The following is a 24,493-nucleotide window of genomic DNA, read 5'->3' as shown; positions in this document are numbered from 1 at the left end:
CTGCGTGATGATTTTACGCCTGACATACCTGTCATAGTGGTCATAGGAATAAGATAAGAGTGTTAGAAGGGGCGTATAGTGAGTGGCGTTGTCAGTCGGGCCAAAGCCGACTTTCTGGTAGGTTATGCGTGGGCATAAAGAGGATTGTATGTGCACTTTTTTTAGTTTGTCTTGTTTTTTAAATAAAGTGTGTTTCCCCTACTATTCCTTAAAGAAGGAAGATTAGCGTTTAATACCACTTCGACAGTGCGGTCGTTAGAGTCGGAGCACAAAATTGTATTACAGAAGGATGGGGAAGGAAATCGGATGTGCCCGTTTTTCAAAGGAACAATCCTAGTATTTTTCTGGAGCAAAGTAGGAAAATCACAGTGTTGTGTACATACACTCCTGGAAATGGAAAAAAGAACACATTGACACCGGTGTGCCAGACCCACCATACTTGCTCCGGACACTGCGAGAGGGCTGTACAAGCAATGATCACACGCACGGCACAGCGGACACACCAGGAACCGCGGTGTTGGCCGTCCAATGGCGCTAGCTGCGCAGCATTTGTGCACCGCCGCCGTCAGTGTCAGCCAGTTTGCCGTGGCATACGGAGCTCCATCGCAGTCTTTAACACTGGTAGCATGCCGCGACAGCGTGGACGTGAACCGTATGTGCAGTTGACGGACTTTGAGCGAGGGCATATAGTGGGCATGCGGGAGGCCGGGTGGACGTACCGCCGAATTGCTCAACACGTGGGGCGTGAGGTCTCCACAGTACATCGATGTTGTCGCCAGTGGTCGGCGGAAGGTGCACGTGCCCGTCGACCTGGGACCGGACCGCAGCGACGCACGGATGCACGCCAAGACCATAGGATTCTACGCAGTGCCGTAGGGGACCGCACCGCCACTTCCCAGCAAATTAGGGACACTGTTGCTCCTAGGTTATCGGCGAGGACCATTCGCAACCGTCTACATGAAGCTGGGCTACGGTCCCGCACACCGTTAGGCCGTCTTCCGCTCACGCCCCAACATCGTGCAGCCCGCCTCCAGTGGTGTCGCGATAGGGGTGAATGGAGGGACGAATGGAGACGTGTCGTCTTCAGCGATGAGAGTCGCTTCTGCCTTGGTGCCAATGATGGTCGTATGCGTGTTTGGCGCCGTGCAGGTGAGCGCCACAATCAGGACTGCATACGACCGAGGCACACAGGGCCAACACCCGGCATCATGGTGTGGGGAGCGATCTCCTACACTGGCCGTACACCACTGGTGATCGTCGAGAGGACACTGAATAGTGCACGGTACATCCAAACCGTCATCGAACCCATCTTTCTACCATTCCTAGACCGGCAAGGGAACTTGCTGTTCCAACAGGACAATGCACGTCCACATGTATCCCGTGCCACCCAACGTGCTCTAGATGGTGTAAGTCAACTACCCTGGCCAGCAAGATCTCCGGATCTGTCCCCCACTGAGCATGTTTGGGACTGGATGAAGCGTCGTCTCACGCGGTCTGCACGTCCAGCACGAACGCTGGTCCAACTGAGGCGCCAGGTGGAAATGGCATGGCAAGCCGTTCCACAGGACTACATCCAGCATCTCTACGATCGTCTCCATGGGAGAATAGCAGCCTGCATTGCTGCGAAAGGTGGATATACACTGTACTAGTGCCGACATTGTGCATGCTCTGTTGCCTGTGTCTATGTGCCTGTGGTTCTGTCAGTGTGATCATGTGATGTATCTGACCCCAGGAATGTGTCAATAAAGTTTCCCCTTCCTGGAACAATGAATTCACGGTGTTCTTATTTCAATTTCCAGGAGTGTAGTTCCGTGTAGTCAGCGCGTACACAACTTTCCCACTAGAGCGCGCCCTGCTAAGCAGAACAGCGCAGGCGCAGCCCTCGTCCGTCTCCGCACTATGAGATGGCGCTGCCTTAGAGACGGACCAAATTCTGCTTCTGACGATCCGTGTATTAATATGTAACGCAGCAAATGAGATTTCTGCTAACGTAGAACCATTGAGGATCGCACTCGTGCAGTGATACCTGAACGCGCGAGGTATTATAACGAGTGTACAGACCTCCGATTAGTCAGTCTGCATTTGTCTGCACCAGTCTGTACCAGTCTGCATTAGTCTGTACCAGTATATAGTCAAGTTTCAGCCTGCGCCTAATGAGATTATCATATTCCTGTACTTAGCCATGAAGATAAATGTATAGACACTTTTGTCAAGTATCGGGGACATGTGAGAATAAGATTAATGTACCAAGACCAAAGGAACTTCAGATTGTCAGTTGTAAATAGCATCCAGAATCAAGTTAAGTAATGTTTATGCATGTTATTATTTTAATAAATGTGTGTGAAAATTAATTAAGTTCTGTTTTAAAGTTGGTCACCGTCAATCTGCTGCTCTAAGCGTGCAAGGGGCATTTCTCTCGTCTGACCTAACGGCAGAAGATAAACACGCCACAATAAGACCATTAGACATATTGCTGACATTCGCCTACTTCGTTAGATGGTTCAAATGGCTCTGAGCACTATGGGACTTAACATCTATGGGCATCAGTCCCCTAGAACTTAGAACTACTTAAACCTAACTAACCTAAGGACAGCACACAACACCCAGCCATCACGAGGCAGAGAAAATCCCTGACCCCGCCGGGAATCGAACCCGGTACTTCGTTAGAGCGACAAGTCAAATAATCTAATGGTGTGTGTACGGAAGGTCTTACAGGATGTGCACCACACACAGGAAACCTAAATCTGAATTGCCGAACTGGATTTGAAACGCCTCCTCCAGAGGCCAGATCACTGTGTTAAAGACTGAGCCACTTCGCTCGGCCTCTACCGTTGCTATCCTATGGCGGGGAGATTGTTCAGACTGCGATAACTCCTCAGGTACTGCACAATGGTATACCTGTTCGGCGTGCTGACACCACATGTGGCCCTGCTTCGGCGTGGCACCAGGCGGGGAAGTGGGGAAGTACTTCACAGAAGGTTGCGGTGTCCCGCCAGCCAGGTGATGGTGTTCCCAAGATTAGAAGTCTGTACAGCATGGGTGGGCAGCTGGTGGAATGTTGGGTGTGCTGTTCTTTTATTGCGCTGCGTCAGTACACTTTTTATAAGTATTGTAGTATGCTAGTTATTCAGTCACATACGCTGCCGGCAAAAAAAAAAAAAAATTAGTGCACCCTGTTGATGATGATGATGATGATAATGAGGTCCCATACCCCGAGGAGCGTAGGGGACGATGCGGGAGACCCGCACCGCCGTACTAGGCAACGTCCTAGAGGAGGTAGTTTGCCATTGCCTTTCTACGACCGTAATGTGGAGGTTAGAGGTCTTCAGTTCACATAAGATTTATTGTTGCAACAGTGTGCTATATGACTGCTGTTTGGCTGTATGCTGGTTCTTTATATATTTTTAATTTATATTGAACCTGTGTGACCATCTCCTCGCGTAACCTTAGAGAATTTTTCTCGACTTTGCGTCCTGGCTGCTAATATACCAGGCCCATAAGAAATGGTATCTATATTTTGACCCTTATTTGATTAATTTGGTAAACAAATTAATTATTTTACAAATGCGCGCAACGGAAACTGGTGCGAGTTTCTCTAAGATAACGCGTTCTGGGGTGGTTGAACTTAAAGCCGTCACTATAGCAGCTGGTAGCCTATCTAAATTCACATTGCAGATTATTTCTGTCTTTCATTAACTTTAGAAAATCGAACTGAATAAGATACATCCTACCCATTTCATGTGTCAGGTGACTGGGGGGATATTTCTTAACTGAAATGCTGACTCTCATTTAATAGATTTATTTTCTATTTTGATGAAAACTTTAGAAGCCGACACATTACAATTTTTCTTTCGTTACAAAACTTATGTCTGAATCAGCGTTACCTCTCATGGGTAGGACAATGACAAAACAAAAATACTACACGAATAATTTCATATATGACACATAATTTCATAATAACACAAAACATGTATAACACATAACTTCGTAATAACACAAAAATTACATAAGTGGGCCACACCGTCTTTAGCGGGAAAATCGTCATTCATTCTTTAAGACTCACTTATCGTCATGCAGGAATTACACTACTAGAAATTTAAGGTAGGCCACTGCTGAAGGTAGATAACCTCTATCAGAGAAAAGACTCTGGGCAAAAATGATGTACTATTGGCGCCAAAATGAAGTGCGAACTGAACTCAGTGCTCAGAGCCATTTGAACCATTTGAACCTGTGCTGTGGTAGCTGTACCATATGCCGCTGCTGCCCATAAAATATGACGATCCTGGACGGCGTCTGTACTTCGTGGACGTCCAGCAACTTGCGTAAGGGCGTGAGAATGTTCGCGTCGTTGCAAAACTGACGCAGCGAATCCAAATTGCGTGTCAATTCTCCGAAAGGATCATACCACCACTCGGAAGACCAAAATTTTACGCCTTTCGAATTCGCTCAGTTGGCTATAGGAAACACTAGTGCATCTCTGTGGCATGGGTTCCTGCTTGCTTTACACATTTGCGGCACACTGAGCCTCCTCGCTGTGAGCATTCCGTATTAAAGGATAGACACAGATGGTGCTCTGCTAGCTATTCCACTGCGCTATCTATTGGTGGACGATGTTGAAACTATTATCAGTACATCTACTACCCCCAGGTGGCATGTGCCGTCATAGGACCAAAATCGATGTTGCCTTTGTAGATGCACTCATTTTTTTCCAGTAGTGATTTACATATATCTGAAAACAGATGTGTGGGTATTCGGAGTAAATCGGTATAGCACGTACCAATGGAAGGTGGGTGCGCCTACAGTAAATGTCATGACGTTATTATTTTGTAGTCAAATACTGTATGGTCAGAGTGTATTGCCTTGTAATTTATGTTGATATTTACTGCCATTTTCTAAGTAGGACCACCCCCTGCTGCCTGTCCTTTCTCTCACTAAGGTACACTGAGATCAATACGAAGCTCAAGGAGTAAAGGAGGGGAGGGGTTTCTTGTCCTATGTAACACACGCAGTTGACCTAGATCGTTAGTGTCCTTGTATGTGGATGGGTGATCTTCATTTTCCAGCCTTCACAACTGCACAAGCTGAATACCTAGCCACGTGGTAGGTTAGGGTGTTCCCGCAAGGCTTATCTTGAGATAAGGAAAACAATAGTCCCTTTTTCCAGTATGACCACTGATACAATACTTACAAATAGCCAAGTTTTTGCTAAGTAATAGGAGTCATTCTCTTGGCCAACGAATTTATACAAATCACATTCTTGGCAACTGCTTTTATGCTATCTACATTTCCTCATGCGAGTCTGCATATATTATAATTTTGCAGACTACCCCCTAGTCTTTGTGATATTTAAACAAATAAACGGTTTTTATGTCTTAACGTGTTGCCTACTCTAGTTAACCTATTTCCTATTCATTCAACTAACCTTTTTTTTTACTTTTTGCAGCACATTAAGATAGAAAACTTCATGGAGTGCCCAGGAAATGAAGATCTGGCGATGGAGATTCTACATCACGAAGTAGAGAGAGTGTCCAAAAATGCGATAGCCATAAACCTCACGCTGGACGTCAAAACAGAGATAAAGGAGGACTATACGGTCAGTTTGTGTATGTCAAATTGTTCCACTGATTCGAGCGTTTTCGGCTCTAAGACGAGTCCCTATGGTACAATCTTGCATTTACTTTTAACTAATTGTAGACTGTTTTTTCACAGATTGCATGCACTGTCTTAATGCACTTTCAGTATTACCTATAGCGGCAATGGTACATTTTTCTGTTTCAAATGGCGACGTAGGATATATCGACACAACAGATAAGTATACATGGAGATATTATGTGTGATACATACGGTTGCCAACTGCAACACCTTATGACTAGAGTATCCAAGGTGAATCCGAAAGTGGACGACAAAATTTCGGAAGCTGTTCAGGGTCACATTCTGATTATTTTCCTATAAGGGATCCCCATTTATATGCATAGTACACAAACTTTTAAATCCACTGCACTGATTTAAAAGAAACCAGTAATTTCTCTCGGCGACCGATTCTTTAAAGACTCAAACTCCCATGTATAAAATTGTTTCAAAGTCTGATTACTTTATATAATAAAGAGCCAAAAATCCGGTACACTTGCCTAATATCGTGCAGGGCCCCCGCGAGCATGCAGGAGTGCCGCGACACGATATGGTATGGACTCGACTAATTTCGGAACTAGTGCTAGAGGGAACACACCATGCAACCTGCAGGGTTGTCCATAAATCCGTTAAGAGTACGAGGGGCTGGAATCTCTGCTGAACAGCACGTTACAAGGCATCCCAGATATGCTCAATAATGTCCGTCTCTGGGGGGTTTGGTGGCCAGCGGAAGTGTTTAAACTTAGAAGACTGTTCCTGGAGCCACACTGTAGCAATTCTGGACGTGTGGGGTGTCACAATGTCCTGATGGAATTGCCCAAATCCGCCGGAATGCACAATAGACAAAAATGGATTGACGTGATCAGACAGGGTGCTTACGCATTTGTCAGCTGTCAGAGTCGCCTGCCAGAGTCGTATCTAAACGTATCAAGGGTCCCACATCACTCCAACTGTACACGCCCTTCATCATTACCGAGCCTTGACGAGCTTGAACAGTCCCCTGTTCTCATGTAGGGTCCATGGATTCACGAAGTACACGTCCATCTGCTTGATACAATTTCAAACGAGACTCGTCCGACCAGGCAACATGTTTCTAGTCATCAACAGTCAAATCTTGGTGTTGATGCATAAAGCGAGGAATAAAGTTTTTGATACGTGGTACTAACTGGAATTAAGGGAAATGTGGAAGGGAGGACCCACCAATATAACTTTCTTTTCACACAACCTGTTTACTTAACAATATATAACCAAAAATTTTTTTTCTTACAAAATGAACAAATTTGTAAAATGAATAAGCTTTTGGAAGAGAAATCAAAACAGCAAACAATATTACAATAATTACAAGACGAACGGACTTGTAGCCCATCAGCGGTGTTTACTACCACACTGGACACAGTTTCTCTTGCTAAACGCCCTTCTGCAACACATGAAAACTATATGAGCGCCATCGATGGCAAGAGTCACTCAGTTACTCAAAACAGATGACATAACTTTTAATTTGAAAGCTGTATGTCGAGAGTTCGGGGTTAAGATGCGCACCTCTGCTTAAAGGTTAAACAGATTAGGAAACCATATGACAACGATAAGGCTTACTTCAAAGCAGACAACTTCTTAATTACAATCGGCAACCACAACCAAGGTGCGACTGGATCTCTACCAGTCCCTTTTGACAATCTTATTTTTACTAACGCTCTGATGACAGTTGGCTGTTAATATTTTCCAAGTTAAACAGATTGCCATTTATGATCACTCTGAAGGAACATCTTAAAACGTTACTAGTGAACACTTATTACAAGAGAACTCACTCAGGAGAACCACAAGATCCAGTTAAAAATGCACCAATAATGACCTGGTTTCCCAAAGACAGCAACGCACAGCTTAGTACAACAGGTCGTTCAGATTATAACTAATGCAATTACAATCAAGGAAGTGAACCAGTTAAAATCTAAATCTAAACACAAGACCCCTGTTTTGTTTAATGGCGGCCTGTGCCTTGTACAATCGTTCCAGCTGTATTTACGACTGGAAGCTGATTCATTAGAACATTAATGATCGAGTATAAACCAGAAAGAAAAGACACTATAATAGCGGAACAAATTTTCAAATGACAACTAGTGTCTTACTACAATATTACGGCCTGTATTTATGACCAAAGAGCTGACCGAGTAAAACTCTGAGGCTTGGGTACAAATCAGAAAATAATTAGGAGGGGAGGTAGACAATGACACAAATCACCACGAGGGTTACAGAATGTTACTCACCTTTATCAGCAAACAGTTCCATGGATCCACAGTGCATCGGGGCAGATACTGAGTGGTGCCGATGCAAGCCAGGTAAAAGAGAGCAGCCAAGCCACAAGCAGTCGTCCGACACGAATGTTGCCAATCAACCAACGGGATGTATACCTGCTGTTTGTAGTCGACGCTGACCCCGCTGAAGTGCTCAGGTGTCTTCGCTCTGTGCAGGCCCTCCTTGTGTAACCCGTGGCTTCAGCCACTCTTCCTCATAGATATTGGCAATTGGGCTGTAAGAGGGATGGTCGATACTACCCTTGAGCTACTGGCGCCAGACAGAACAGTTTACTAACTTAATGGCACCATGGCTCAGTTTTGTGTTGAGCAGTCATTGAGGGAGAATGAGTGGGCCTTCAGGTCTGAAAGCCACATCGATGATGTTTCGTTGAATGTTCCACACGCTGAAACTTGTTGACAGCCCAGCATTGAAATCTGCAGCAATTTGTGGGAGGGTTGACTTCTGTCATGTTGAACGATTCTCTTCAATAGATCCATCTAGTAGGTTCTGGCTCAGCCATAGCTCACTGGCTCACTCATGCCTCATAAGCTAGTGACCTAGAACTTAACCAGAACCTACTTGAAAGATCTACTATAATCCACTCTTCAGGTCTAATTCACTTAATTTTATTTAAATTACTTAGAAAAATTAATAAAAATGAATATTTTTCAGATCACATTCACCAATTTTCAAATATAATTATTTTTTCATACAAAAGGTGAACATAAGAAAATAAAATTTAATATTGTTTTATAAAATCGAACATAATAAAATATATAAAATGAATTATGGTGAATGTAAGAAATATACTCCTCATCCAAAATTTTTCAGATTTTCCCTTTATTTCTGAAAATATTTCAAAATTAGATGCAAACAAATTGTAAAGATTTCTTTAAGTTTTTATAATTTTTTATTCATTTATAGTTAAAAATTTCTTCTGTTCTGTGCAGTGTAAGTTAAATATTTCTTACCATACATCGCTACATACATTGAAGTACCTGTAGGAATTTTTTCATTAAAAGTAGCACAAAGTTTCATAGTCATTTTCTGTTAAGATGGAATATTCTTCCTACAAGTAATGTTAATCACATAGATAAGATAGTTCTTTGCGAAATTATATGGAGCTATGTCAGTGCCTGATTTTTTTGTAACTCGTTTGAAATCGAGAAATGCGTCATGTGCTTTGAGAAAATTATTTGGAGGATTAATATTCCACATTTTCTGTGCGAAAATTTCGTTTCTTCCAGTTTTCAAGTATATATCCTGTGGATCAAAATGGTCGAATACTGAAGAGCCAAGTAACTGATTATTTTTACGATTTGTCTGGAATGTAACAAATATGAAATATGGCATATCAGATTCCATTGAGTCATAGTAATTTGTGATATCCAGTTGAAAAATTTTTTCTTGTCACTCAGTCCTGCAACTTCTACAGCTCATAGTTCATAAAGAGATACTGAAATTTTTCGAATTTTCAGAATATTTTCTCGTTGTTGTAAATCGTAATTTGATTCGTATTTAACAATTGGCACACGAATTTCCTTCGATTCTACTACAATTTTTCCTTACTCAGGAAGTGTATCTTTAATTTAAATACTGGCATCATTATAAACTGGCCATCTAAGAATTGCATCTTCAAAAGTAGATCTAGTAAAAATGACTGTTAAAACTCCTTCCCACATAATTTCTTTATAATGATTAAAAAATCCATCAAGTATTGATAGTTCGTTTTTCTAACTCTTTATTTGTCCATTATTAAGAATATGTTCTTCCAAACTTATTTTACCAGAGAACAGATGAAGTCAAATATAACTGTTGATGAAATAAAAGGATGTTTGATTCTAGATAAAAAACTATTTCCTTTCTTTATGGTCACAAAGTCAAACAATTTTGCCACATAATTATCGATTAATTTTTATTGGATTTTCCATCATATGTTGGATAATCTGATTCTGATCCATATGAATTAGCTACAACTCATGTATAGCTGTGCATGATTTGGATGAAGCCATCTTTCACCAATACTGATTTCAGTCTCTGTATCCTTGTTGTGTGCATTTCAATTTTTTGTATTTTCTCATCACAGAGAATGAATAAAACTGATAATTCTCGATTTTGTTCATGATATATTAAGGATAAATTTTTATTAGGATGTTTCTAAAACAACTGTTACAAAGGCACCATTAAAGTCGATCAGATTGTAATTTTAATCAGTTATAGTAATTTCTAAATCATGAATAGGATAGAAAATAGGAATATCTACATGATAGTGTGGTTCATAAATTATTATTGGTCTTCCAAATTTAGTATTTGGTTTAAATGGAGCAATAATATTAGTTTATCTATGAAAATTATCAGTGTCTTTAACAAACATTCCATCAGACATATTAAAATTTATATTAATGAATTCAAATGGAATAATTTTAGGAGCATCTTTAGCAACAGTTTTTTTATTAGCTTTAATAATTTGACTATCAAATCTTAACACACATGCAATATTATTTACTTTCATGACCATGTATAAATTTACATTACTTTCAAGCACAACTCTATTTAAAATTTCATCTGCTTTAATATGACTATTTGGCTTTTTCGATTGAATAAATTTTTCTAAATTTTTCAAGCTATATTGACCTAAAGTTTATTATTTTTTGATGTAATATTTGGAGTTAAAAAAGTTGAATAAAAACCAACTAGTGAAACATTTTTATAAGTTTTTCTTATTGGAATGGTTTTGCTTTGTTTAAGAATAGATGATTTATCACTTAACTGAAATAATCTACCCATTTACTATTAAAAAATTTATTAAATAAATCATAGATTGGAAACCAAAAATAAGAATTGCAGAAAAGAAATAAAGAATAAACATGGCAAACTTTTACAAAATTGTATTCCATGTGAATTGTAGTACCAAGTGGTTGTGGAAAAACCAAGTTATTTATAGACAATAATATTCTAGCTCCAGGATGGTCGAATTGGAATAAAATTAATCGTTTGCAAGTATATTCAAAATGTTTACATAAAACAAAATATCAACAATTTGTCAAAAGATGTGAAAAAACTGAAAATAAACACAATGAAAAATTACTACTTTATTGAAAATAATTATTAAATTATTCCATTAGATCAATGTCTCAGTTGTGATTGATGACTTTGTTCTTGAAATTCGTTATATAGTTAGGGAATATTTTACTAGAGGAAGACCTAAAGGAGTAGGTTGTTATACTTAGCTCAAATGTATTCAAAAACAATCAGTCAGAGGTAATCTTAATTTCTTAAATATTTTCAGACAAGATGACACAAATTTAAATCATATTTATCATGAGTTAGTTGATGGTGATTTAAAGTTTGCTGATTTTAAAGGAATGTGTAGTAAATGTTGGACTGGTAAATTTGGAATTTTTATTAAACATATGCCTAGAAAACCAAATGAAAGTAAGTTCAGAAATAAAATAGTGAATTTCATAATAATAAGAACGTTAAAGACGATAATCAATGTTAGATATAAAGATAAACAAATACATTAGATATTAAAATGATTATTTAACTTTTTTTATCTGTAATAAATGTTTGAAAATTATGATGAAGTTGTTGAAAAAGCTAAACGAAACAGAGAGAAAGTTGAAGAATTGAAAGAACAATTCAAACTCTGCAAAAACAACCACAAACAGAATATGCAATAAACTAGAGGAAGCTCATAAAAATATGGTATTGTTTACCTTTATCATACAGATTTAGAAACTAGATGTCAAACTGATGAAGAACTAGAGCTAGCTGCAAACTAAAGAATGCATGCAACTGATGCTTCATTAGGAGAAAAAATAGCTGCAACTGCAGTTAGAGGAATTATGCATGGAAAACGAAGCCTGCATCTTAATAAAAATATTAATCCTTATACATTTTTTATCTATGTAAATGAATAACTTTTTGATTGATTATACTTTGCTTCCAAGTAGCAAGACTAAATAAAAAATCAAAATTTAATTAATAATTAATGGTTCCATAGTATTGAACCATTTTTAATTGACATATGAAAAGAAAGAAAGAGAAAAAGCTGGTGGAAATTTCTTTGTTTCATAAACTATTCCTGTTGTGAAAAATACGTATTTAACAAAAAAGAAAATAGGAAAAGGACTAACACAATATGAAGATGAGTTTCTTCCAATACTGTTATCTGCATTACCTTTTTCAGAGCAATTGGGTCACTTTCTAGTGGCTCTGCAGCAATAGCAAGTGCTGTAGTTAAGGGGAAAAAAGCTGATACAGAATTGGAAGAACGAAAAATACATAATAATGGAAAAGAAAGAAAAAGGAGTATAAAAAATTCAAGAAAATAATGAAAATATTTAATAATCCTTTATCTGATTCTGTCACAGAAGAATTAGTCGAACAATTAAAAATTATATATTTTCGTGGCGTTTTTATGATTGATGAATACCTTATGAACCGCAAAATTTAGAAAGTGGAACAGTTATTTTAGATACATTTTATCATCCTGATACTTATCGGATTTGTTATTATAAGAATAATGACTAAACTTTGTATTTGATTTATTTGGTGGCAATATTCAGAAATAATTGGTTAAATATCGCGATTCAAGTGAGTTGTATTGTAACGGACAACAAATTCAGAGTTTTGATGAAGTAATATGCAGTCATTTGTGTCTATTTGTTTTAAAATCATTATGTATGAATAATAAGTTTAATGATTTTTGACTTTAATAAATGGACTTCTTCAGAAATAAGGGGCAGCCTAAAGGTGAAGCAATGATGGACAGATAAGTTTAGAAAACTTAAAAGATGAATTTGAAGCGAAAATTAAACAATTTCATGAAGAATATTGTGTTACTTTTGAAGTGAATACAGGATGTATTGATTTTAAATATGGAAGAATATTAGATACAAATGATACAGTCAATGGTTATGATGCTGCTACTGATCAATTCTTAGGAAAAGAATATCTAACAAAACCTGAATATACTAGTATTTTAATGCAGTAGAAAAATTATCTTGGTAAAGAAAATTTTAATGAAAAATTTCACAGTTTCATAAAGACAATTTTATCACTATCACAAGTCTTCATGAAAAATGAAAAGCATGCATACAGATCTTACATTTGCTTTAGGTAGGTGTAACAGTTTAGAAAATATAGTATGCAATAGACAAATAATTGAATTTACTTTTATGATTGGAGATGAACAAAAATTTTGAATATGATGGCAGGCTTAAAATATTTATTGTTGTTGGTGAGAATATAATCAAAGTCTTGGATTTTGACAATTTTATGTAACAGTAAGTATATACCACGAACTGTAGGAAATAAAATAATAATAATCAAAAACTAATTGTTGACAAATCAATTTTTAAAACTGTAAGATTGAACGATTCTGTTAAAACTGTTCCAGTTGATGTAAAGTTAATAGTATTTGGTGAAGTAATTGAACTCTTATTAAATTTTTTAAAATGTAAATGGATAATTATCCTTCACACTCAGTCTTGCAGGACAATCGTATTTACTATTTAAAGTGTAAAAAATTTACTGAAACACATAATCCTCACAGAGTAACAACTACAAAGAATTGACGGTCTTTGTACTACATATAAAACCAAAAAGTGTAAATTCGTTAAAAAATTTTGTAGGTGAATGTCTATATACTGTGAACCAATTATTAATGAATTATACAAAACAATGAGAAAAATTTTAAAAGAACAAACGTAATTTCTTTTATAATTGGTGATTTATGACAAGCAGATTTAGTTGAAATGGGTTCTGGAAAGTTGAAAGGAATTTTAAATATAAATAAAGGTTATAAATATTTACTGATTGGCGACTCCATGCAGCACTGTGTGCACAACGACCATATATGTGACATTAGAAGAAAGGTCAGCATTTGCCATAATACTGATAGTTTATTTATAAAAAAATCGATTTTTAATCACATAGCGATCATCTTCAGTGCTGGAAGTTAAAAATTTCACATAGCGATTAGTGAATAAAAAACAAAAGACCACATTTCCACCTGAGTATAAACCATCTGTTGGGAAGAACATATCTGTGGTGTAGAAATGAAACTCATAGGCACTGCTATCAAGTTATTATCAGTAACCAAAGCTAAGAATCGATCACAATAACTGAAGCCACTGTTTACATTCACCTATACAGCAGACCTAAGTGTGACAGGGCGTTGGTACACCCTCTATGTGGAGTGTGTCACATGAAGACTTAACAATACTTTATTTGGCTCAGATTGCCGCAAAATACCAAAGTGCCCTTGCAAATCATTAATTGAATATTTAAAATTTAAAATTGTACATTAAAAACTCATAGCAAAGAAGAAAGGGAGAAATGCACATATTGCCAACATATGCTGTCATGTTATTTTCAAACAACTTAAAAAACATGTAAGAATAAAAATGAACAGGTAAAATTATATAGTGTCAGATTACAAGACTAGTATAGAAAAAAATATACAAATAACATGACATCAAAAATAACAGAATTTGTTATAGCACAACAACCGTCATCTGGTGTAGGAAGTCAGAGATACAAATTTCTTAATTTATGTAAAATATTACATTGAAATCAAGAAGTCAAGTACTTAAATAGTGGTAATTATACAATTTATGTCACTATATAACAGGTGAAAATGCCATGAAACACATTACATGTTATAAAAATTTTTTAGGTTGCAGACTAACAATTTTTTATCGTATTTAACGACGTGAGGATACACTCATCTCATTCATGCCATTGGGACATGTGAACACTTAATAAACATTTCTGAGGCTTAATTACAAAAATCATCATAATTATAAAAACAGAATGTTTTAAAAGCACATTGTGGATACACAGATCATTTAGTGCACTCGTGAGTGAAAACTAGTGTTACAAATTGCAAAGAATTAGTTATATGTTGACTAGAGACAAGCGTACGAAATACGCTAGCTTAGTAGATACCTCCAATATTACACCTATTACTTATAGAAAAGTTTCTGATATGATACAAACAGAAGTATGTTCTTTCCAACAGTTGGTTTATACTCAGGTGTATTTGTGGTCTTTAGTTTTTTATTCACTGATTGATATGTGAAATTTTTAACTTTCAGCACCAAAGATGATCACTATGTGTGAAAATCGATTTTTCTTTCAGTTGTTTATCAGTATGACGACCAACACTGACCTTCCTTCTAATATAAATATTTGTTAACTGTTGTAGATGATTTTTCAAAATTTGCTTGGGCAATTCCAGGTAGAAATAAAACAGGTAGAAATATAATTGAATGTAATGATAAAATATTCATGACTAGAAAACCAAAAAACTGCAAATAGATAATTACAAAGAATTTTGTAATAAAGAATGTCAAGAGTGAATGAAAAAAATTAGCATTAATCATTATTCATTCTGGAATCATTATTAAGTTGAAGCTGAGCTAATTTCTAAATTAATTGATGAATGTAATAGCAAAAAACATTCTAATATAAAAATGAAACCTACAGAAGTTAATGAAAAGCTTTATAAACCAACTGTAGTTGTAGGTAAAGATAAAAATAAATTTAAACTGGTGATAAAGTTAGAATAAGTAAACTAAAAGGAATTTTTGAGTAAGGATATACAGCCATTTGGCCAATAGAAATTTTTGAAACTGAAGGTAATATTCGTTCAAATCCAATCATATACAAATTGAAAGATTAAAATGTTGAAGAAATAAAAGGAAATTTTTAAGAGTATGAATACAGAAAAAAACATCTTGATATATACCTTCTTGAAAATTTTTTGAGAAAGAAAAGAGATATTGTTTGTGTTAAATGGTTAGGATTTGATAATTCACACAATAGTTTAGTAAATAAAGCTACAGTAATTTTAAAAAATATAAAATGGCGTTCATTATTGAAACTTTGTGTATATTTGATATTGTTTATAATATACATTGTGCTAACTGTTGTATATTAGAAGATGAGCAGCATCTAAAGCAACTTTTGGGCTGGGCTCTATTGTATTTTGATATTGAAATAAAGGTTAACAAAAACGATTAAATCTCAAAATTTTTTGAGGATTTTAGATTTGAGTTGATGGAATCAAATAATGGATGTACTGAATTTTGTTTATTAGATGTCCTTAAAAGTATTTATGAGTGTTTTTTAAAATTAAATTGTGAAAAAAGTACTTGGAAATTTATGTTTATTTAGAAATAATGGATTTTCATGTTCGAGGACTCTTGTTTGTTGTATTTTGCTGCAGGCTGTGCTGCATCATTTACCTAAATTTATAAAAATAGCTTATAAATTTTTTATATTTAAATGTACAAAACAGTATGAATAAGACAATTAGCGTTTTCATTCTTTCTAGTTGTATGTTATACATACAACGATGCAACTACATTCATAAATCAATTACCTGATGAAAATGTGGATTATTTATACAACACTAGCTCAAGGAGGCTATAGCCTGTGACCAATCTCAATGGAGAAGAAATCTGTATTGTTTATGATTTCTTTAAACAGCAATTGTATGTTACCCACTTTAATACTTAAAATTTATTTCTAAACTCGGATTAGACATTGTTATAATAAGCTTAGAGTCTTTTAATATGTTTCTTTTTGCCTTAATTTTGTGTCCTTTTGATTCACAAAGCGTTTCATGTGTTTGTCTGACTATATTACTTTAACAGGAAATTCTTCAAAGATTTCCTAAAGAATTGATGTTAGTTCCTCTCTTGTCAAATCACCTAATACAATTTTATCAATTATCTTGTTGTTTACATTAGCTGGTAGTTCTTAAGAAGTTTGCAATAGCTGTATTTCTTGAGGAGGTTGTTAAATATTTTATCTCTAATTTCATAATCGTTTAATTTCAGTTCATTCACAATATATGACTTTCTCTAGCAATAAAAATATCTAAGTAATCTATTCTCACTAAAATTCATGTAATATAATTCTTTATAATCGACTTTTCTATGCAGCTTTAAAGCTGATTTTAAAATTTCTTATAATACAATAATTAAAAATTCTCTTAACTAGTAGTTCTCAAATTTATTATGTGGATTTTCACTACCATTGTGTGTAGATAATCTAAATTTGAATAATTTGATTGTTGTTCCAGCAGTTTCATAGAAATGATCTTTCACTACATAGATTACATCATTCTTTTCTATTTTCAAAATGCTTTTGTTTATTTGTTTTAACTTAATGTTTTTAGATTTTTCTTCTTCTTTGGTTTTGTTTATTGTTTTTTTTTCTATTTTTAATTTAGTTTTGGAATCTATAGCAAGTTGAGTAGATAATTAAATAGCTTATATAATTAACTAATATATCCTCAATTGTTATATAGTAATATTTAATTTCATCAGAAACCTAAGTTCTTAAACTCATTGTTCGTTTTAAAAAATTTCTGACCGAAAAATCCAGGTTTCACAAAATTATTTTGCTTTATATTTCTGATTTTCCTTTCAATATAATGATATTCTATGGCAAGGGGATTATTATGTTTGATTTCAATCTAACCTAAGTTATATGTGGTTAAAAAACAATAAATTTCTTTTTAAATTGTTTTAATTTTTAGGGGCTGGCGTAACAGCCTCTGAAATTCGAAGTTTAATAAAATTTAAAATAGTATTAATTTCAGTTGATAATAATTCTTTTGAATAAAATCAAAAATTATTCATCATTGGTGTTTCTGAACTGGCAACTGCATTAGAAGTACATGGAAATGGTTCTATTTAAAAAAACATAATTTTTATTAGATTTTTATCTTTTCAATAAAATTATAGTTTTTCAAATTAACATTATTTCAGTTGTCATAGTATATGTCCACGGACTTTCCTTAATAAATACCATAAAATAAGTATATTTGGTACAGTTAAAATCTCTTTCTTATCTTTCAAAGACAACCACAATCCTTAAAATATTTGATCATGAAATAATGTTAAATTATTTTCATTCATACAATCAAAAATATTCACTGTATATGAATCTGAAATAGCTATAACTCTATTGGATGGAATAGCTGCCATTCATATAAAATAATTTTTATGGGATTTTTATTTTTTCAATAAAAATTAAGGTTTCTCCCATTCTTATTCATTACGGAACTCCATGCACCAAATCTTTGATGTCTGGAATATTATTAAAATTTTCAGTAAGGATAGTCATCCACCCTTCAATTCCATATTGAATAAAACATGACACATACATATATTAATATATTTCTGGTCTCCATCTTCCAAGGTACTGAACATAATTAATCTTCTTTTGTTTAAGACATTCAGGTGGGAAATAATAATTAAAAATTCTCTTAACTAGTAGTTCTCAAATTTATTATGTGGATTTTCACTACCATTGTATGTCGATAATCTAAATTTGAATAATTTGATTGTTGTTCCAGCTGTTTCATAGAAATGATCTTTCACTACATAGATTACATCATTCTTTTCTATTTTCAAAATGCTTTTGTTTATTTGTTTTAACTTAATGTTTTTAGATTTTTCTTCTTCTTTGGATTTGTTTATTGTTTTTTTTTCTATTTTTAATTTAGTTTTGGAATCTATAGCAAGTTGAGTAGATAATTAAATAGCTTATATAATTAACTAATATATCCTCAATTGTTATATAGTAATATTTAATTTCATCAGAAACCTAAGTTCTTAAACTCATTGTTCGTTTTAAAAAATTTCTGACCGAAAAATCCAGGTTATTTCACAAAATTATTTTGCTTTATATTTCTGATTTTCCTTTCAATATAATGATATTCTATGGCAAGGGGATTATTATGTTTGATTTCAATCTAACCTAAGTTATATGTGGTTAAAAAAACAATAAATTTCTTTTTAAATTGTTTTAATTTTTAGGGGCTGGCGTAACAGCCTCTAAAATTCGAAGTTTAATAAAATTTAAAATAGTATTAATTTCAGTTGATAATAATTCTTTTGAATAAAATCAAAAATTATTCATCATTGGTGTTTCTGAACTGGCAACTGCATTAGAAGTACATGGAAATGGTTCTATTTAAAAAAACATAATTTTTATTAGATTTTTATCTTTTCAATAAAATTATAGTTTTTCAAATTAACATTATTTCAGTTGTCATAGTATATGTCCACGGACTTTCCTTAATAAATACCATAAAATAAGTATATTTGGTACAGTTAAAATCTCTTTCTTATCTTTCAAAGACAACCACAATCCTTAAAATATTTGATCATGAAATAATGTTAAGTTATTTTCATTCATACAATCAAAAATATTCACTGTATATGAATCTGAAATAGCTATAACTCTATTGGATGGAATAGCTGCCATTCATATAAAATAATTTTTATGGGATTTTTATTTTTTCAATAAAAATTAAGGTTTCTCCCATTCTTATTCATTACGGAACTCCATGCACCAAATCTTTGATGTCTGGAATATTATTAAAATTTTCAGTAAGGATAGTCATCCACCCTTCAATTCCATATTGAATAAAACATGACACATACATATATTAATATATTTCTGGTCTCCATCTTCCAAGGTACTGAATATAATTAATCTTCTTTTGTTTAAGACATTCAGGTGGGAAATTTTTCCATGCCTGAAATTCTACATAGAAAAGTTAAAATAAATGCATTTCTTTGTTTAAAGAGCAAAATAACTTTTTAAATGGAAAATGGCACAATTTGAATTTTCATTTTCTTACATCTCTAATAAAAATTATTTCTAATAAGTGGCGAGCATAAATAATCTGAAACCAAATGAACTTAAAGGTAGAGCAAATAATTAGGGCTTAGAGGTTATTCTAAAATGAGAAAACATCAACTTATTGATGTTATTAATATTCATGGTATTGATGAAGAAATGAATAACCACAACAATGAAGTGAAACATGATACTCTAAAGGAATTAAAAGTTAAAGCAAAATAACTAGGAATTAAAGCATATTCTAAAATGGGAAGGTAAGAATTCATTGCATTAATTACTTTTAACTTTGAAAAATTACATTTTAAGAAACTATGTGAAATGTATATGACAACAATTGGAATACAGATCAACATAAACATCATTTCCGCCCTTTTTACTGCTCATGAAAACCACACATTGCATGTTGTACCACCATACAACGAGACCTTCAGAGGTGGTGGTCCAGATTGCTGTACACACTGGTACCTCTAACACCCAGTAGCCTGTCCTCTTGCTTTGATGCATGCCTGTATTTGTCGTGGCATACTACCAACAAGTTTGCCCCATTCCTCAACGGCGATTCAGCGTAGATCCCTCAGAGTGGCCGGTGGGTCACGTCGTCCATAAACATCACTATTCATCTATCCCAGGCATGTTTGATAGTGTTCATGTCTGGAGAACATGCTGACCACTCTAGCCGAGCGTTGTCGTTATCCTGAAGGAAGTCATCCACAAGATGTGCACGGTGGGGGAGTCAATTGTCGTCCATGAAGACGAATGCCTCGCCAATACGCTGCCGATGTAGTTGCACCATAGGTCGGAGGATGGCATTCACGTATCGTACGGCCGTTACGGCGCCTTCCATGACCACCAGCAGCGTACGTCAGCCCCACACAATGCCATCCCAAAACAGCAGGAAACCTCCACCTTGCTGAACTCGCTGGCCAGTGTGTCTAAGGCTTTCAGCCTGACCGGGTTGCCTCCAAACACTTCTCCGACAAACTAGGCAAAAACTAAAGACGCAATTTAAATTACTGCCAGGAAACACTAGTTCAATTCATTCATACACTGACTAAAAAAAATCGCAACATCAAAAGTAATTGATGTAGAGACAGGTAATTTCAGGAATACATTTGTCTAAGTAACATATTTAAGTCATTAACATTGCAAGTTAATGTAAGCGCAAGATAAGTCGTTGCAAATGTGAAATGCACGTACATTAATAACCGGTGTAACCACCAGAATGTTTAATGCAAGCATGCAAACGTGCATACATTGTGCTGTACACCTGCCGGATGTCAGTTTGTGGGATGCAGTTTCATGGCTGTTGCACTTAGTTGGTCACTACAGGGACGATTATTTCCGTTTACGGGTGACATTAGAGTTGCCGTCTTATGACGTCCCATATGCGCTTGATTTCAGACTGATCTGGTAATAGAGCTGGCCAAGGCAATACGATGATATTCTGTAGCGCAAGTTGCGTTACAATAGCGGTATTCGGACGAGCGTTATACTTTTGGAAAGTACTCCTTGGACTGCTGTTCATGAATGGCAGCACAACAGCTCGAATCACCAAACTGACGTACAGTTTTACAATCAAGTTGCGTGGGTTAACCATGCGAGTACTCCTGACGTCATACGCAATCGCAACCCAGGTCACAACTGCAGCGTAGGTCAAGTTTGTCTAGCACGCAGACAAGTTGGTTGCAAATCCTCAATAGGTCTCCTTCTAATCAACACACGGAGATAGCTGGCACCAAGGCAGAATCAGTTTTCATCAGAAAACACAACTGATCTCCACTCTGCCCTCCATCTTTCAGATGTAGAAACACGCCTGCCAACTTTCGTTATGGCGTTCTTGGTGTTGCGACTTTTTATTCGTCATTGTAGCAGGTGATTGTATGACCGCCACGAACATAGATAGATGCTTTGTCATACGTTATCTAGCTGAACCCGTGGAAAAATTTATGGCATTTCACCGATGACAGCAGCTGCTACTTGTCTTTGTGCCTTGTGTGGTGACTCCATGGTTCTATCATACACCAGGGTTTTCATGTACCCCCATAAATGAAATTCCAGTGGTGTCAGATCCGGTGAGCAAGGCGACTAGGCTCCACGTCCAATCCACTTTTTGTCAAAGGTGTCATTCAAGGGACCTTATTCCATATTGCTAAAGTGTACTGGAGCACCATCTTTCTGGAGCCGTATGGGACTATATGTAACACCCCAAGGAAGACCTCTCGCAGAAATACAAGGAACTGGAACCATAAACATGCACTGGAATGAGGTACAAACATGGTCATCAGTAAGATCTGCTCACAGACTGACATCAAGCCGACGTTGATGGTCTCGAATATACAGCTCGCGAGGATGTTCTTCCATAGAAAAATGGCTGTTTTCGTTGTTGAATATGCTGTCCCTGGTAAAGGTGTACTCCTTAGAAAACAGGATTCATCGTAGGAAGTGAGAATCCTGCCTACTTTGCTGGAGCAGCCGCTGTGAGAAAAGTCTTGCTGAGTCATTGGATCAGCCTTCTGGAATTTGTATGGCTGAAGGTGCTGATCGTACTGAATGTGCCACATTACCATGTGGTTTACAACTATGGTGTGTGCTGCAGTTCGGGTGCTCGGAGAATGTTGCTTGCAAAACAATGACGTACAGGTTCTTCAAACTGTGGTGTACGGCTTTCCGCAGGGGTCCAATGAACTGAGCGTTTCACGTTTCACATGAAGGCCTCTACAGTCTTACAAGAGTGGTTTGGCCTGGCTGTCACCTATTGAGATAACGTTCTTTATATGGCCGGCAAGCTTGTCTTGCATACCTCTGAGCTTCTGCGTCCACGAGAAGCATGTCTATTTAGTGTGCAGTTATGTACACTAACGACATTGTTTATTCCGGTTTTACGATAGCCACACGAATGACTGAAAACTGGGTAGAGTTTGAAGTTATGGGAAACAAGACCGTACTGTGTGTACACTATTTTACTGTCTATTTAAGATCGTGGAATACTGTGTCTGTCATATAACAAATGAAGCGCTACCGCTGGTAAACCGTCCAACCCCACCAGTACATACAGTATGTTTCTGCTGCTTGTCTGTATTGGTTTGTTTATCTGCAGTCACGTTTCGGGGAGGTTCCAGCGCCTCAAAGGTCTTGGTATGATTGTAGTTTATGTCTTATTTACTCCCTGCCTAGTTGTGTAATCCAAACTGCCTACGTCTTCCAGCACATTTCAGAGACGCCAGATCGCGAACAAAGCATTTTCAAACATATGTATACTAGCAAAATGTACTCATCCACCAACCACCATGCCTTGTGACATCTTTTGATACAACCAGTACACGCAAAGCAAAGAGTTACAAGTTGCAGCATAAAGGTAAATACTTCTAACTACACTGCTCAAAAGAGTTAGGGGAACATGACTTTGGGTGTTTACCATACTCCATTGAGCACTAATTGAGGATTGGGTTTGTTACGAAATTTCACCTGTGTCTTTCACAAATCAAGTATACAGCAAAATTTCATTACGCCCTCGATCGTTTATATGATAGGAACTGAAATGTCTGACAGGTTTCGAAAACAAAGAAGAAACTATGATTCCAGTCAGGTTGCAGCAACTGGCTGAGACAGAAACAGCAATAGGGAAGTAACAGATTTTGTAACTTTCACGAGTTCCTAATCAGTAACGAATTTTATAATTTCATCTGTGTGCTTTGATAGTTTTGTTTCTTGAGTTTCTGCTTGTTAATTTAATAACTAATAGAAACAGTTCTGGCGTTTTCGTTTGCGTCGGAAAGTAAACCGATTTCGTGACATTCTAGTCAGAAGAGAATTATTTAGACTCACCTGAGTGCTTCGGTAGTTTCATTTTTGAATCTCTGTGTATTAATCTAATTTATTAGACACAGTTCTTGCGTTTTCGTCAGGGTCTACAGTAGAGTTCCGCAGCACATGTCGAGAGTCCGTTTGTCTGGGTAGTGTAGTTTTCCACAGTATTTAGTATGGATAGGGACTGTGATTGTTGTGTGCGGATGTGATGTGAGCCAAAAATGGTTAAAATGGCTCTGAGCACTATGCGACTTCTGAGGTCATCAGTCGCCTAGAACTTAGAACTAATTAAAACTAACAAACCTAAGGACATCACACACATCCATGCTCAAGGCGGGATTCGAACCTGCGACCATAGCGGTCGCTCGGTTCCAGACTCTAGCACCTAGAACCGCATGTCCACTCTGGCCGGCGATGTGAGCTGAGTCAGTGACGCTTTGCTCTCAGCTCCAGGCTGTGATGACTTCAGTTACACAGCCTGAAGCTGCAGTGGACGGGAGCCTCTGTTGTGGGCCAGTTGTGGGATCCAACGGACGACCATTATGCCAGAGTCCTCCAATCGGTCCTTACCGGTGGTCAGCCCAGTTACTGCTGAGTTTAACCCTGCACTCGTGGTCGAGTGAAAGGTCGCTTTGATGCGTGGCAGACAGCGAAAGACTTCCCATGGAGCTGCACCTAACGCCTCCCCAGTTAGTCTTTATGTGATTTTGTCTGGCTCTAAAACGTTGGTTACCTGAGAATGTGTATTAACTGGATTGTGTACCAGGGTTCGTAATTCTGTCTTAAGAGCCATTATTGTCAAGTTCTGACATATATACCGTTTGTGGGCTTCACTAACATAGTAATGTAATTTTTATATTTTTGCTGTATATGCCACTGTGCGTAATTTTCTCGGCGTAAGCGCCACCTGCCTTTTTTATGTATAACTACATTAATTGTACCAATGCTCCCATACTGTTATAATGGGAGTGTTAAATGCCTTCCTTCTTTTTATTGTTACTTTATCTAAGGACGTTATTAATACTGATAATTTACACGTTGCCTTTGTACGCCAATTGGCACATGGTTCGCGCCATGAGCGCCACCTGCC

At 36.4% G+C, this 24,493-nt stretch overlaps 1 protein-coding gene across 1 annotated transcript in view; it reads left to right on the top strand.

Moving 5' to 3' along the window:
• Window positions 1-24,493, top strand: part of LOC126191096 (uncharacterized) — a 150,437-nt gene that overhangs the window by 15,037 nt on the left and 110,907 nt on the right. The window contains exon 2 of the mRNA XM_049931826.1: window positions 5,444-5,593. Within this exon, the coding sequence (XP_049787783.1) occupies window positions 5,444-5,593 (150 nt within the window). The remainder of the gene's footprint in view (window positions 1-5,443; window positions 5,594-24,493) is intronic.

The sequence above is a fragment of the Schistocerca cancellata genome, chromosome 6 (assembly GCF_023864275.1).
Source record: "Schistocerca cancellata isolate TAMUIC-IGC-003103 chromosome 6, iqSchCanc2.1, whole genome shotgun sequence".
Classification (NCBI taxonomy): domain Eukaryota; kingdom Metazoa; phylum Arthropoda; class Insecta; order Orthoptera; family Acrididae; genus Schistocerca; species Schistocerca cancellata.
This window is presented reverse-complemented; position numbering and strand designations above follow the sequence as displayed.